This window comes from Molothrus aeneus, chromosome 19 (genome assembly GCF_037042795.1).
Source record: "Molothrus aeneus isolate 106 chromosome 19, BPBGC_Maene_1.0, whole genome shotgun sequence".
Taxonomy (NCBI): domain Eukaryota; kingdom Metazoa; phylum Chordata; class Aves; order Passeriformes; family Icteridae; genus Molothrus; species Molothrus aeneus.
In genome coordinates, this window is record NC_089664.1 from 9,421,051 (window position 1) to 9,436,562 (window position 15,512).

At 54.2% G+C, this 15,512-nt stretch overlaps 1 protein-coding gene across 4 annotated transcripts in view; it reads right to left on the bottom strand.

Moving 5' to 3' along the window:
* Nucleotides 1-15,512, bottom strand: part of KCNT1 (potassium sodium-activated channel subfamily T member 1) — a 79,681-nt gene that overhangs the window by 34,487 nt on the left and 29,682 nt on the right. For 2 of the 4 annotated variants that reach the window (XM_066563147.1, XM_066563146.1), the window contains exon 1: nt 9,276-9,639. The exons of 1 other annotated variant lie outside the window; for it this stretch is intronic. In XM_066563147.1, coding sequence (XP_066419244.1) covers nt 9,276-9,424 — 149 coding nt within the window. In that variant the 5' untranslated portion in view covers nt 9,425-9,639. Of the gene's footprint in view, nt 1-9,275; nt 9,641-15,512 lie in introns of those variants that run through there. One more of the 4 variants, XM_066563148.1, reaches the window with a different exon arrangement.

Below are 15,512 nucleotides of genomic sequence, written 5' to 3' on the forward strand. Positions count from 1 at the left end.
GGGTGGGAGGCAAAGGGCCTGGGCTCATGTACTGTACATCCCACAGACAGACAGACAGACTGACAGCACAGGGCTATCCAACACAGCAATTCCAGCTGCAAAGCAAAACATCCCCTTGCGAAAACGATGCTGCCACCAAGACACCCAGGGATGAGTCCCCATCTTTACCTGAGCCCTTCCCTGTTCCAGCAGTGCCCTCCCTCCTCTCCTGATTTACTGGGAGCCAGGGACACCGAGAAATATCACAGCCAAGAAGGAGCCACTGCAGACCATAAAGATTTTTCTTGCATTTTGCTTTTGCTTTACAAGTCCGCAGCACTCCGGCACAGTTCAAACTAAATAAAAGCAATAAATCCACATTTCAGCAGGAATGCAAGCCAAGAGGAAGCTGATCCCTCCCTCAGCTACGAGGAGCAGCCTCCCTGGGACAGGATTTATTTTGCTCCCACTCCTGGGCTCTGCTCTGTGCAGAGCCTGGGGAGGAGCTCATTGCTCCTTCCTCCATCCCAGCTTGCTCCCAGCCCTGTCCAACCTGGCCTGGGACATTCCCAGGGATGGGGCACACTGTGCCACCCTCACAGGAAGGATTTCTCCCCAATATTTCTTCTAGCCCTGCTTTCTGTCAGTGTGAAGCCATTCCCCCTTGTCCTGTCACTCCTGACCCTTATCCAAAATCCTTCTCCAGCTCTTTTGGAGCCCCTTTTTACTGGAGGCTGCTGTAGGATCTCCCCAGAGCCTTTTCTTCCCTGGGCTCAGCTCCTGCCCTGCTCCCTGCTGCCATTTCCCCTCTTCCCTGCTCATTTCCAGCTTTCTCCTGGAGCACTAAATTAACTCCCACCAAAGTGCTCTCTTGTGCCACCTCTCACAGCAGGAACGAGCCCTGGGGTGGCTCTGCAGCTGAGCTGTGCCTTGGAGCAGCCCTGGCATTTATTCCTGCCCAGCATCTTGGGTTTTGTGCAGCTGCAGAGCCCGGGGAAGGAGCCTGGGCTGGCAATGTCCCTGCAGCTCAATTGGATTATCCCCCTTAGCACAGGGGCTGCTCGGGCCCCTCCTGCCCTTGGTTTGGAGCAGGGGCCTTTTCTGCCTCTCAGGGATCTTTATGGGGAAAAAAAATCAGCAAATTATTTGGTTTTCTGCTCATCTGGTGCCAGCTGGCAGCCGGGGAGGGTGGGGGAACAGGAGCTGATTCCAGCTGCAGAGGAGCCCTCCTGAAAGCCAAACAGCAAAAACAACAACCCCAGCACAGATCAGTGGGGTCCTGCAGGACAGGAAGGTTCTGGAGAACTGGGGTCCTCCCCCAAATCCGTGGGCTCTGTGCCTGTCCCGGAATCAGCCACAATTAACACCTCACTCACATGGAGGCATCAGCAACAAAAGGGATTCCAAAGTCATGGACAGACAGGAACCCCCCCCAAGGGTGGCTTTGGCCACTCTGTGCCGTGGGTAAAGCACGTGCAATAAAATAACCTTTTTTTTGGTTACAAAAAGGTGCTTTTGGCTCCCAAATGAGTGAACTTTGTTGTGCTGGTCACAGAGGGAAGAAGTGATTTGAGGTGTCCCACTGAAACCTCTCCTTCTTCCCACCAGGCACCCAAATTCTCACCAACAGCCCAGCTGCTGAGAAAATACGGAGATTTCTCCAAGAAAACCAAAAAATCATTCCAAATCTCATCTGGAAAACAGCCATTTTCCAGATCCCAAAACCTCTTTAACAGTGATTTATGATTTACAGAACCTAAGCCACTTAATGGAGTCAGAAAGGTTACTCTGGCTTTTAATGTGTTTTAGATAATCTACTTCAAATTGACCTTTTAATTTCGTCCAGATCTGCCTCAATGAGAGCAGACAAAGCTCAGCTCATCTCATTCCCATGGAAAACAGCGACAGCACGGGCAGCCAAAGGACCTTTGCAGGGTGCAGGGGCTGGGAGAGCAGAGCTGTCCCCACACAGGGCAAGCTGAGGTTCCTTGGTGCTGCCAAGCATCCCCCACCGTGCCAGGCTGGCACAGGCTGCAGCTCCCAGGCACCAGAGCAGAGCAGGGAAGGGCGGCAGAAAGGAGAGGAGCAGAGGGGGGGGAAGGAACTTCTTGGCTGCTTCAGGTCTGCCCCCACCTTTCAAGCTCCAGCCCCTGACAAAAGGCGAAGGCTCTGTTAGAAGGTGAGGAGACAAAGGCACATTTATTATTAGAACAAAGCCATAATAAAGCTGGCTTATGTAAAAGAGAGAGCAATCACCTGCCCACCCATGCTGGAGGCTGAGCAGCACCTTCCACCTCATCCTGCCTCCTCAGCTCTGGCTCCAGCAGAGGCAGGGACCCCTGAGCTGGGCAGGGCTGTGCACAGCACCCCAAGAACTGGGCCAGCAGAGCCAGCTCCCTTCTCTCCAGGGGGGAGGGCAGCTCCAGCTGCAAAGCCGCCCTTGTGGAAATGCTGTCACCACAGCACCCAGGGATGGCCCTGGCCTCTGCCAGAGCACTGCAGGATCTGGGTGGCATTTATCTCCTGTGCCTCATGCAGGTAATTGGGGGCTAATGCTGTCCCTGTGCTCCAGGATGCTCAGAGGGACAGAGCAGCTCAGCCCAGCTCACACAGGTCCCTGCTCCCTCCCAGCAAACTCTGCTCCTTCCCCCCCTGTCTCCTGAACTTTTGGTAAATGAAGAGCATTAAAAATTCACTTCTGGTGGTGCATTTCCTATTCAATTTACAGCCATCCTTGCCAAGCAAATAAACAAAAACATTCATGCCTTGACTTGAAGCCTCTGCAAGTTACAGACACAAGTAATGACCTGCCAACACTGCTCCTGGCTTCAGGCTGCTTTAATAACCACTTGCAAGGCTCAGAGGCATTTCCAGACCGAGGTGGAAAGGTATTAAATCTGATGACTTTCTCCCCTGGCTTTGGGAGTGATTTAATGCCTTTTCACCCTGCTCTGGAAATGCCTTGGAGGCAGGGTCAGGGCAGGGGGGTGAAGATGAGCCAAGCAAGGTAAGAGCCTGGGGAGGCTCCCCAGAGCAGAGCTCATCCTCTAGAGACAGGAGCTGCACCACGGCTCCTACCATCCTGACAGTGAGAAGCTCAGCCCAAAATAGCCTGATGTGAGAGGGACAGATGGGAGGAGATGAAAAAAGAAAGTAAAGAGGGGGAGAGCAGGAACGAGCAGGAGGAAGGGGAAGGCGAGAGGAAGAGGCACAGGTCTGCTCCCAAAGCTGTGAGAGAGGGGAGGGAAGGGCAGCTCCCCTGCCCGCTGGGGGATGAGCAGGGATGGCCCCAGGGAAAGGTTTGAGCCTCAGGACCCCTGGTGTGGAGGAACTCATCCAGCTGTGCTGGTGGCACCTGGAAAAGCCACCAGCAGCTGCAGAGGTGCCACAGGGACAGGCAGGGCCACCAGAGCAGCCCCACGGGCACAGAGCTCAGCAGGAGTGGGCTCAGCTGCCTCCCAGGGCGCTGCTGCTTCAGTCACAGGAGCTCCTTTCCTTGGCATTCCTCTGCAAAAGGAAGCTCACAGCTCACACAAAGTTTGGGAAGCAGCAGGAGCGACACCAGAGCCGCAGCAGCCTCGCTGCAGCTGGACAGGCTGATCCCAGCCCAGGGGCCAGCCTGGCCTCTAAGGCCCTTCCAGAGAGCTGTGCCTCTCCCAGAATCAGCCACGCATTCACTGAGGTGGGAAAGCACCTCTAAGGGCATCAAATCCATCCTCAAACCTCACCCCCAGCACTGAGCCACGTCCCCACAGCCACACATCATTCAGATCCCCCCAGGCATGGATGCCAGAGCTGGACAACCCTTTTAGTAAAGAAATGTTGCCCCAAATCCAACCTAAATCTCCCCTGGCACAACTTGAGGCCATTTCCTCTGATCCCAAGGATTGTTTCTTGCAAGAAGAGACTGATCCCACCTGGCTACAAGGTAGATGGAGAGGGCAGGCACTGCCAAGCCTGGGCAAAAAGGCCCTGCAGATGCTCAGGCTGCTCTGGCACACAGCTCCCTGCCCTTGCTAATGAGCTGAGTCCCTGCACTCCTGCCCAGTGACTGATCCTCGTGGGGGAAGCACTGTGGGCAAGTTTGGAGGTGGGATGTGAGACCCTGAGGTGCCATGGACCCCCATGGCCCACTCAGAGGGGTGCCACCCTTACAGCAAGCAGGAAAGGCTCCCCTGATGGAGGGAACATGCAAGCCCCTGTGCCCTGATGGGACCTGATGGGGACGAGGATCCCAAAATAACCAGAGCAGAAGCCCAAGTGCGAGTGCTGAGCGTGGCATCCTTGGGTGAGATCGTGGCTGCCTGTCAGGGCTATGTAGGGCACCGAGATCCTGGCAGCTCCCCAGGGCCGTGGGAGGAGAGCTCAGCCCTCCCAAAGCTCAGCCTGCTCCCCCAGCACCCAGCTCAGCCTCCCAAAGCTCAGCCTGCTCCCCCAGCACCCAGCTCAGCCTCCCAAAGCTCAGCCTGCTCCCCCAGCACCCAGCTCAGCCTTCCCAAAGCTCAGCCTGCTCCCCCAGCACCCAGCTCGGGGCTGGCACTGCCCTGTGCCCACAGGGCAAACCCTTTCTGGGTCTGTCCCCTTTCAGGGTGAGCCTGGGCTTTGGGAGGTGGGCACCACACACAGGAGCAGCCACAACACTTCCAAAAGCTGGAGGGAGCTCAGGGCTGGGCCTGGCTGGGACATGGCCGTGCTGTCCCTGCACAGGAGAGGGCACAAGGCCAGAGGATGAGCAGAGCTCAGGGCCCTTCCAGCACCTTGGGGCAGCTCCAGAGCCCCAGGGCAGGAGAAGAAGCAGCCAGGCCTGAGCCCTGGCAGGAATCAGCTGTGCTGATGAAGGGCTCTGCTCACAGTGAGGGATGGTGGCTGCCACTCCCTGCGCTGTCACCGGGGTCTGGGACAGTGTCCTGATCACCAGGACCCCTGCATTTGCACATTGCCCCCATAGCTGAGCCCCTGCCCAACTCCTGCCCTGAAAACACCCCCAGCATCCCCCAGAGAGATGCCCAGCAGCGCCAGCAGTGCCTGGGCACCTCCCTGGCCTGGCAGAAGAGCCAAGGCTGGCAGGAGAGCTGGGGCTCAGCCCTCCCTGGGGACAGGAGGCACAGAGCCAGGGGAGGGCTGGGTGATGGAGCCCAAGGCTGGGAGATGCTCCAGGGTGGGCACAGACCAAAACACTGCCAGCACACAGCCCCAGCCCACAGCAAAGCCCAGTGCCCCAAAAACACCCCAAAAACACCTCCCAGCCAGGGCTGCCCAGCACAGCAGAACAAAGCACATCAAAGGCAAAGAGCTCCATGAACAGAACCCATCAGATCCCCAGGCTGGAGCTGGGCAGGGGTGGGCAGACCCCACACAGGGGATGTCCCTGACACAGCATTTCTCCTGCACAGAGCCCCCTCGCCCAGAGCTGAGGCTGCAAACCAGCACGTGGCATTTGCTGAGGGCACAGAGAGGGCTCTGAAAGGCCTTTGCTGGAAGAAGCTTTTGTTAAAGAAAGGTTAAAAATAAATAAATTGACTTTTTGTCCCTGCAGGAGGGAATTCTGCAGCACAGCAATGGTTCAGCAGGGAATTGTGTCCCGTGGAGAGTCTCACCTGGAGAGCTCCTGCAAGCACTGGGTGGCTGCAGGGGCTGCACTGGCCAGACTGGGCCTCTCTGGGGTTCATTTGTGTGCAAGTGTCAGGCAAAAAAACCACATTTAGCAAGTCCTGTTTGTTAATACCAGGCTGGCCCTGAGGGGGAACAAACATCCATCACTCAGAAATTCTATTTTCAGACACATTTGGGTGAATTCCTCCCTCTCTGGAGTGCTTTACCTCCAAGAACCTCACATCAAACTCAGCCTAGCAGAGAGCTGCTCCTTCCACAGAGGAGACTCCAGCACCTTGTTGGCTGTACCAGGGCTGAGGCAGAGTCCCATTTATTCCTGCCAAAAATATCTCAAACTGAGAGACAGGGCAGGGCTGGGGGGTGGGAGTGTGCAGAGTGAAGGAGAAAGGAAGGGAGGGAAGGATCCAGATCCAGCTGCTGCCCTGGGCTGCCCCAGGGGAAAGGAGCAGCCAGGCTCCTGTGGGACACGCAGCAAAAGGACAACAGGGAACAGGCACAGGATCAGCAAGGGAACAATTACTCACCTGAGAACGACCAAACCCAGCACCCAAAGGAGCTGAGCAATGTCCAGTGAGGTGTTCAAAATTCAGCAGGGCTGGTCCTGAGCCAGCTGGGACAGCTTTAAAGCCAGTCTGGCTCCAGGTGCTGTCCAAGCCCAGCTCTTCTGCAATGCTAATCCTCCTCCCAAAGCTCAGCAGCTCAACAAACGCAGCTGAGGGGGGCCCAGAGGGGACACAGAGCCCTGCCAAGGGCTGGGCCAGAGCATCCAAACCAGAGAGCAAAGGGGAATGTTTGCAATCCCTCCAGAGCCCCTCAGTGTGCCCCGGGACAGGCAGTGGCCAGAGCTTCCCCTGCTTCCAGCAGAGCTGCACAAACAGGACATGGGTATCTCGTAAAAACCTTTGTTTGCGTTTTTAAACCCACAGCTCTGGTCCTGCAGGGAGATCACCGCCCCTGAGATGGGATCCAAAGGGATGTTTGCCTGTCCTGCCCCTGCCAGCAGCTCCTTCCCAAGCACAGAGTGCTCTGTGCAGCTCTGCCTCCCCTCACACCTTTCCCCATCAATCCCCCAGCACAAGGGACAAACCTGCCTCAGGAAAAGCCTGGCTGGCAGGGAGGAGGCTCAGCCTCTCCTGGCTGGTTCCAGCCACTCTCACCTGGTGCCAGGGGAGGCTCAGAGCCCAGGCAGCCGCTCTGCATGGCCAGGAGGCTCCCAGTTCCATCCCCAACTCACGGCAATCCCTGGCACACAGAAAGAGCTCCAAGCCTCTTTTCTGGAGGATACTTCCACATGAGCAGCCAGGGCTGGCCCCATCCCACTTGCAGGTCACCAGACACAGGAAAATATCCTGTGCTGGATGCCCAGGGGCAGCCCTGAATTCCCCTTTTTGCTGCCAAGCTGTGGAGTGGTTTTTCCCTCGGATGAATTCAAATCCTTTCCTCCTGTTTTGACTGGGAACCCCTAAAAGCTTTGAGATGCTGCAGTGACTCAGAGACGGAGTAAGGAGGTAAATCAAGTAGGTGAGAATAGATTTCCCTGGCTTCAATCATCAGGAGGAATCATTTGCATCCTGAGAACACCCTGTAGCGCACACCCCCTTCCACCTGCACCTGGGAATTCACTCCCAGCTCCCAGGGACAGTTGGTAACGCTGCTGGAGTCTGGCTTTGGGAGACACAGAGCGTCTCAAACTCACTGCTCATCCCTTCCAAACCCATCTTCCTGCCTTTGGTGCAGCGCGGGGAGAGAAGTGCAGAAACCTCAACCTTAATTGCCAGCTCATGGCTGGGCAGCAGTGCCCAGGGAAGGAGGAGATCCTGGGGTGGGGAATCCAACCTCGCAGGCTGCCAGGGGTGTCAAAGTGTTCCACCAACTTCTGCACCTCTCAGCAGCAGCCTCTCACAACAAGACTGCAGCAAACCACTTAAAACTCCTGTGAAACCCAGGGAATTGGGTCTTTATACAGCCCTGGGACCGACCTTCTCTTGAGGATCCACCAAAACACTGTGGTGATGTGATTTTTGGAATTGCTGCCCTCCAGATCCTTGCAGTATCCCTACTTTATTCTGTGCTCCCACAAAAGACAAGGAGGATCAACCCTGGGGTGAAGGTTTGGTCCCCTGGACTGGGGCAGGAACCCACCAAGCCCCTGGGTGCCAGGGAGGAGAAGCCTCTCTTGGAGGTTTAATCAGTGCTGATCAGAGGGATGAGTTTGTAGCAGTCTCCCAGTTGTATTTTCCTGGTCCCTACACATCTGGTTTGACCACTGACCCTGTCCTGAGGGGGACACCCCCAGAACTTGGGAGAGCACAGAGAGGAAGCAGTCTTGCCCCAAAGGCTTTGCCCACAGTGGTGCCCAGGATGTGCCCTCAGAGATTCAGGTACTCCCAGGACAGCCCCAGCTTTGGTGCCTCTTTACAGCAATGAAAGCAAGGCACAAAACCAGACCACAAACAGCCTGACCAGCACTGGGAGCAGACCCAGACTGCCAAAACATTCTGAGACAACACCAGCTCCAGGGATTTAGTCCCACTGCACCCCACGATGCCCATCTCAGCATCCATGCGTGTGAGCCTGGCAGACTCAGAGGCAGTGCCCCACCAGTGTTTGCCCTCCAGAGCCCCAGCACTGGAGCCACCTGGAGCACTGTCACACCACCCCAGGGACACTCCCAGGTGCTCAGTGTGCCAGGGCTCTGCCTCCCAGCCCTGCAGACTGAAGCATGTGCCCGGCACGGCAGCGGCCACGCCGGCGCTCCCCAGCACACACCTCCCTCCCCGGCTTCCCCAGCTGCTGCTCCTGGCTCCCTGCCACCCTCCCCCCAGACATGCCAAGAGGCAGGAGCTGAGGCATTAATTCATTCCAGCCTAGAGCCTCAAACAAGTAAAATTCCCCCCACCCTGAGCAGGAGCCTCCCTGCCATGCCCGTTTGCAGCAAATGACATCCTGGAAGACATACAGTACACAGTCACAGGTGAGCAGCATGGATGGGCTGAGAGGCTGGGGAGATGGTGGGAAAGAATGGAACAGAAAATGGAACGAACAGAATGAGAGCTGAATTAGCGACATTTGCATCCTCATCGTAACTAGGGGACCTGGCTCCTTCTGAATCACTGAAATCCCAGTGCAGCACAGAGCATCCTCCTCCTCCTCCTGAAAAACAGCTCCTTCCTCGCTCTACACTCAGCTCTGGGCTTGCAGGGAGGCTGCAGCATTTCCTATGGCAGCATTTTTTTTTTTTTATTGCAGTTACAAATGAATTATTGCTCAGATGGGGGACTGAGCATCTCCCCTGCCACACAAACATGGTGCTAAGGCACAGTGGGTACTGTGGCATTAGCAGTGTAAATAAGCTCAGGGTTTCTGCTGCACAGGGAAGGTGCACTGCAAGTTAACAGTGGTGTGTGGCAGCCCCACGGTCTCAGTCTGCCATTCAGACATGCTTTAGGCATATTAAAAAAAAAATAAAAATCAAGAAGCACCTATAAAAAATTTAAAGGAACTGGTTTCCTTCTGCTCCAGCTCCCTCTTTCATAACACAACTTTAGAGCTGCCGTGGCTCTTTAACATAGGATTTGATCCACCACCCCTCCAGCCCGTGGAGACACTAATCATTTCCCTCTCATTTCAAAGAGAAAAGGTGCTGCCTTCCCCCCCCAGCCTCCCCAGCAGCCCTGCAATACCTTTGTCCGACATCACTCCCCATGGATCCCATCCTCCGAGACGGTAACAAGGGGCTCACCCCGTGCACATCTTCTGTCGTGCCTGGTGGGACGGTTTTGACATGGGAATTGCTCTCTGAAGGGGAATTCTTCAGCTTGGCTCTTGCCATCCTGCCAGCCTCGGCTGCCTGTGAGAGTTGCTCCTGTTTCCCCCCTGAACTCTCTCATACATAGCAATCCTCACCGCAATCACTTTAGAGCTGTCGGCACGTACCATCTCCTTCCTCCTTCTCTCTCCCCAGTCACGGCTGCTCAGTGGAACAATCCTGCCCTGTGCATTTATTTTGGTAGTGAGGGGAGTCAAGGCAAACTCTCTGGCCTTGCTGCCGCAACAAATTTGGTGCAAAACCGCTGAGAAAACGTCCACGATGCAGAAATCTCTGAAAAGGCTTTGTTTGCTAAATAATGAAATTGCCTTGCCTGACTCTGCCAAAAGAAGGATTGCACAGCTTTTATCACCACGGGCAGGGCAGGGGCTGGAGGATTATTTTCTCTCCCCATTGCTGTTTTTTTGGTAGCAGCACGAGGAGGAGGAAGCTATTTTATCTTATCCCTCTGTGTACAGAGCAGCGTGCTCGCTGCGTGCCAGGGAACACCCTCAGCAGCTTTGGCTCTCTCAGGCATGCAGCAGCAGAGCTCTGTCCCCTCCTGAATGCTGGGAGCCAGCAGAGAGGAGCTCCTGCTGTTCCCCCCGAGGGGCCAGCAGGGCTCAGTTCCTGCTCACCTGGCCAGGCAGGTGCATGTCACCTGGCCCAGGCTGACTCACCTTTCCCTCCACAGGTGACAGCAAAAGCTGCTGCCCCTTCAGCACTCCTGGCATCCATTTCTCAAGATATCCAACAGGAAAGGGAATTAACCATGGCCAGGGGAGAGCTGAGCTGGAGAGAACCCCTGAGTGCACACGTGGGGTTGGAAAGGAGTGCAGGGAAGGAGTCCTGTGTCCTTCCCTCTTTTGGGAATGCCACTATCCCAGAGCTGCTCCTGCTGTGTTTGTGGGCAGGCAGGAACAAAAAGCATCCTGAAGGTGCCACAGCCTGGGTGGGGCCCAGGGCTCAGCACCATGGACAGCAGTGTCACCACAGCGCCATCGATGTCACCCAGCTCCTGCCGTGTCACCCCAACGTGCCAGCCCCACCCCAGGTGGTGCCAGCCCACCACACCAGGGCTGCCCCACGGCCCAGCCCCACTGCAGGGCAGGGCTGCCCCTCTGCAGGCTGGAAATAAAGAATAAATTCACTGATGGTCACCACGTCATGGCCTAAACCAATGGGAATGGTCAGGCTCCACCACAGGATTTCTTTGAATGCTTTTGTACAAAAAGTCAGTGCATTGACTGGAAGGGTCTTGCCAGAGCCTGGGACCTGCAGCTGTGAGAGGGCTGGGAGAGCAGGGCAGGACCTGCCCTGGATGGGAATTCTGGGATCCAATCCTTTCCTTTCAGAATGAAACGCTGACAATTCCCTTTGGCACGGCTCCATGCCCTAACCACACCTTCCACCCCCTGCCAGGCTGTCAGAGCACCCAGAATCACCATCCTGTGCCAAATGCTGGGAAGAAAAGGCCAAAAGGGCAGTCCTTTGCTTCCTGCCTCTGCCAGGAGCTGCTCTGCCCTCTGCTCTTCCCCCACCATCAGTAGCCAGCCACCATTTGCCCCCTGGCACAAAGGCAGTCCCCAAAGTCCCCATTTCCTGTTAAACAAATCCTGGTTTCCCTTCTCAGTGTTATTTCTTAATGGGATTTCACCATCCCTACTTTGTTTCTGCATTTTCAAATGCAAAATGGATAAAAACCCACAGCCCCTTTCTTAATGTGCCAGCTTTCAGCACACATTTAATTTCTTGTTTTGCCTTGAAATGATTCATTAGCTCAATACATTAATTTTCCACCCAAGTCATTCCTTTCTGTTTCATGGTTTGATTCAGACTCTTCAACTTATTGCTCCACATCTCTTTACTTGGGGGTATTGTCCTCAAACACCAAATATAATCTGTTATGACCAAATATAATCTGTCATCCCTCTGGGCTGGTGTGCCCTGATAAATCCTCCTGGACCACAGAACCACTGGGATGGGGCAATTCATCCAAAAAGAGACAGATGTGTCTCCTTTTGGATGAATTCTACATTCCATTGTATTCCTAACTGCAGAAGAACATTAATTTTAGGCTTGAGATTAGATGTGGAAAGGGGCTTAGGTTTAAGTTATTCATCTCAGCACTAATGCCCTCACACAGCAGCAGGAACAGGAGAGGGATTAGGGAAAGACCTGAGGGATTTTAACAGAACATATAAACCCTCCTGTCATAGTTGTGCTGTGCAGGAGGTGACAAAAAGCACAGAGAGCCCCGTGAGGAACTCGGATCCTGAGCCCTGTGAGGAACTCAGCCCTGTGAGGAACTCAGGCCCACAGAAGCCTCTCCATGACGTTGCCTTTTCTGTCAAGCACTTAAACACAAACCAAGAGAGGAAAACCAGAGACAGGGGAATGATCTGACCCCAGGCCATGAGAAACTGCAACCAGGGCTGTGGGTCAGAGCAACCATTCCCTTTCTGGGGAGAGGAGAGGTGTTCAATGCTGAGCAGAACCTCTGAGAGCCTGGATGATGCTCCAGGGCAACTTGGGGCTCCCAGCCCTGCCCTGAGCAGCCAGAGCAGCTCCTGTGCTGTGCTTCCATCAGCAAACACTCCTCTCCCAGCAGGGCAGGGCGTTCCCCACTCCACCTGAGGACCCGGAGCCCAGCAGAGCAGTGGGAGCAGGGGTGAGGCAGAGGCTGAGCCAAGGCAGCCCCGTGCATGCAGCGCACCCAGGGCACTCAGCCTGTTCCTAGAAAGAGCCGTGGCTGTCACCTGAGCCAGCCCTGCAGGGACACATCCCCTGTGCCTCTGCCCAGGGGACACAGCAGCCAGCTCCACGTGGAGCTCCTTGATCGAGCAGCACCTCCTCCCAGGGGGCAAAACCAACCAAACACAACCTTGGGAACAGCAAAGCCCAAATCAGAATTCCTCAGGTCCAGAAGCACCTCCCAGGCCGGCTGAATGCCAACCATCTGACTGCAAGCCAGGAAATGGATGTTTAATTTTAGTTTGAGAGCCCATTACAAAGTGCTGATTTCTCATTTCAGCATCTCCATAATGCAGAGACCACTGCTGTGCCGGGGGCTGGAGACATGGCTGGGAATTGCTGAGCAGAAGTTGCAGGGGTAATAATATTTCAGAAAACAAGATTAAGAAAGAAGCAGATTCTTCATTGCTCTTAATTGAATCCACAGCAACTGCACTGTTAAATATTCTCCCTTTTATCCAGGCCGCTTTCAGTCCTGGCTGCCAAAACTCCCTTTACTCACATATCCAACTTATTAATAATAAAGCATCACCCTGTCCATTAGAAGTAGCTGATGATACAGGAAGGGGTTGAGTTTTTCCCATTTTCTGGCAAACAAACCTGCTCTGTTGAGACCCAACCCAAGAGTGTTAGCTTGCAGGACCTCTTCAGGGAAAGCCAGGTTAATGTATTTTAAAATCTCAAAAGGAATCAGCTCTGCAAAGATCATTCCAAACCCACAAGGAGTAACCTGGGTGGGAAAACACACTTTGGAAGAAGAGCTTGTGCTCATGAGCAGCCAGAAGCACACAGGAGATGTTACCAGAGCTGCTGCTCCAAGGAGGGGCTGTGTTCATACAAATAAAATGTTAACTGCAGGGACCCCGAGCTGAAAAGCCATTAATGCTCATTATTATCCCTCCAGGAACCCCTGGACAGCCTTGGAAAGCAGCTCTAGGAAAATCACCTTTCCCTGCATGGCCCCTCTGTGTTTTGCAGAGCAACCCTGACCTCCCTTTATTTAATAACACCGAGGAAAAACAAGATCCCATGTAATTTATGACTGCCAGAAACACCTCCTGTATTTCAGGACCCCAACAAATGTCACAGCGTGACATTATCAGCTCAATAAACTTCAGAGGGCCACTAATGCTCAGATAAATGCACAGAGCTGCCTGGCACAGCCTCTTGCTGGGGTGTTTTTCACGAAGTGCACATGCACCAGCCCTGCCCCTGAGCCACCAGGGAATGCCCTACATTGTCACCAGGCACTCTGCAAAATTGCTTTGCAAAAGCTGCCAAGGTTTGGAGGTGGCTCAGGCAGAGCCCTGGAAAAAACCACCCCCCATCCCACCGAGGATGCTGCAGCCAAGGCACAGAAAACAGCAGCTGAAATATCCCCCTGCAGCAGAACTGCAAGCCACAGGAAACACCACTGGAACATCCCTCTGCAGCAGAACTGCCTGCAAATGTCCATGCTTCTGAGGAAATTCAAAGATTTGATTTTTTTTTTCTTCTGTTCGCTAATCGTTCCCTATCCCAATGGGAAGTTAAAATCACAGAAAAAGGAGCTTCTGCTTCCTCACCAGAATGTTTTTTTCCTCTTGACATTTGTCTCAGTGAAAACAGTAAATTTGCCAAAAAGAAAAAAAAGAAAAAAAATTAAAAATGTTGGTGCTTCATCCTCTTCCTCTGAGCAGAACTTGGCCTTTCCATGCCTGTGCAGTGCCAGAGCTGCTCCCACACACACACGGGGAGCATGGACACCCTCAGAGCCCTCTGGGACAGCCAGGATCCCCCCACCTGCTCCCCCAACAGCACACCCTGCTCAAGAGAGCCCCAGGGAACTCTTTTCCCAACAAAACAAATCCTTCTGCCAGGAATTCTGACTTCCATCAGCTCCTGGAATTACAGTCAGTGAGAGAGCTGAACCCAAGGAGCTCCAGTTCCTTTCACAGTCAGACAGACAACACCAATACATTGATTAACTCAGATTGGAGATATTGCAATGTGCAGCAGATGCCTGGGAAGGGATTTATGTAGGTATTTATTAATAAAAGTGCTTTTAGGAAATACTTTTACCTATTGATCCTGAGTCAATTATAAAAAACTTCTCTCCATTTTCTTTCCATTAGCTTGGAGAGGAAGGGCCCTGGCATGGGAGCAGGAGCTCAGCACTGCTGGGAGAGCCAGCAGGGCTCTGCCAAAGGTGAAATTTAAAATTCACAGAGGATAAAATCCCTCCTGAGGGGCTGCAGAAAGCCAGGGTGGAGGGTGACTCCTACCTGCCAGTGCCAGGAGGGGCATCCAGGTGAGCTGGGGCTGATCCCATGGGAGAAACATGGATCTGTGAGGCATCCAGGTGAGCTGGGGCTGATCCCATGGGAGAAACATGGATCTGTGGGGCATCCAGGTGAGCTGGGGCTGATCCCATGGGAGAAACATGGATCCATGGGGCATCCAGGTGAGCTGGGGCTGTCCTGGGGCTGATCCCATGGGACAGACACGGATCTGTGGGGCAGGTGCTGCTGGAGCAGGGCAGGGCCAGAGGACGCCCCAGCCACACTTTGCAATTCAAAGCACTTGCACACCAGTCCTCCCTTGATCTCCTGTCCCCAGGGTGGTGGGTCCTGCCTTCCCCACTCCCTACAGCTGAGTGCCAAAGGTATTGGGAGGATTTCCCAGGATTTTGGCTTCCCTGGCGGTGACTCCATGCAGTAATGGGCTGTGAGCAGCAGGGCAGCACTGAAAGCATCTCAGGGACTCTGCCACCTGCACTCCCAGGCCTTGGTCACTCACTGCCCATTACTGTCACAGCCAAAACAAACCTCCACTTGCCTGGGCTCCCTGCAGGCTGGAGAGGGCCAGGATGCACCAGGGGGATGTAGAGCAGGACTGAGAAGAGGGGAAAAACCCCAAAATTCAGTGACTTCACAAGAAGATGTTATGGCCTCTGAGTCCTCCCACTAAGAAATTAATCAATGACTGAATTAATTATTTCAATGGAATTTCTCCATGCACTACACAGAGAGCACCAAGGATCAGAGGTAGGAGAACATTCCCAAGCAATGGGGCTTTGAGCAGCTGCAGAGGGGAAGGGCAGGGCAAATAACACATGCCAGGGTCAGAAACACCCACCCAGCAGCACCCAGGGCACAGCAAACCCAGCCTGTGCCCTGCTTTGCCTTTCTGTCCCCTCCTCCCTGTGCCTTGGCAGGGTTAATGCCTCTCACCACAGGCTCTGACGAGTTCCCTGAGAAGCCATCAGATGGATCTGCACCACTTGGAGCCCTCTAGGACTCCTTTCTGACGTCTGTCTTTAAAAAGCAGTGCCATTCATATGAAAAGTAGATTAATTCCACTTGTTCTAATGAGGCTC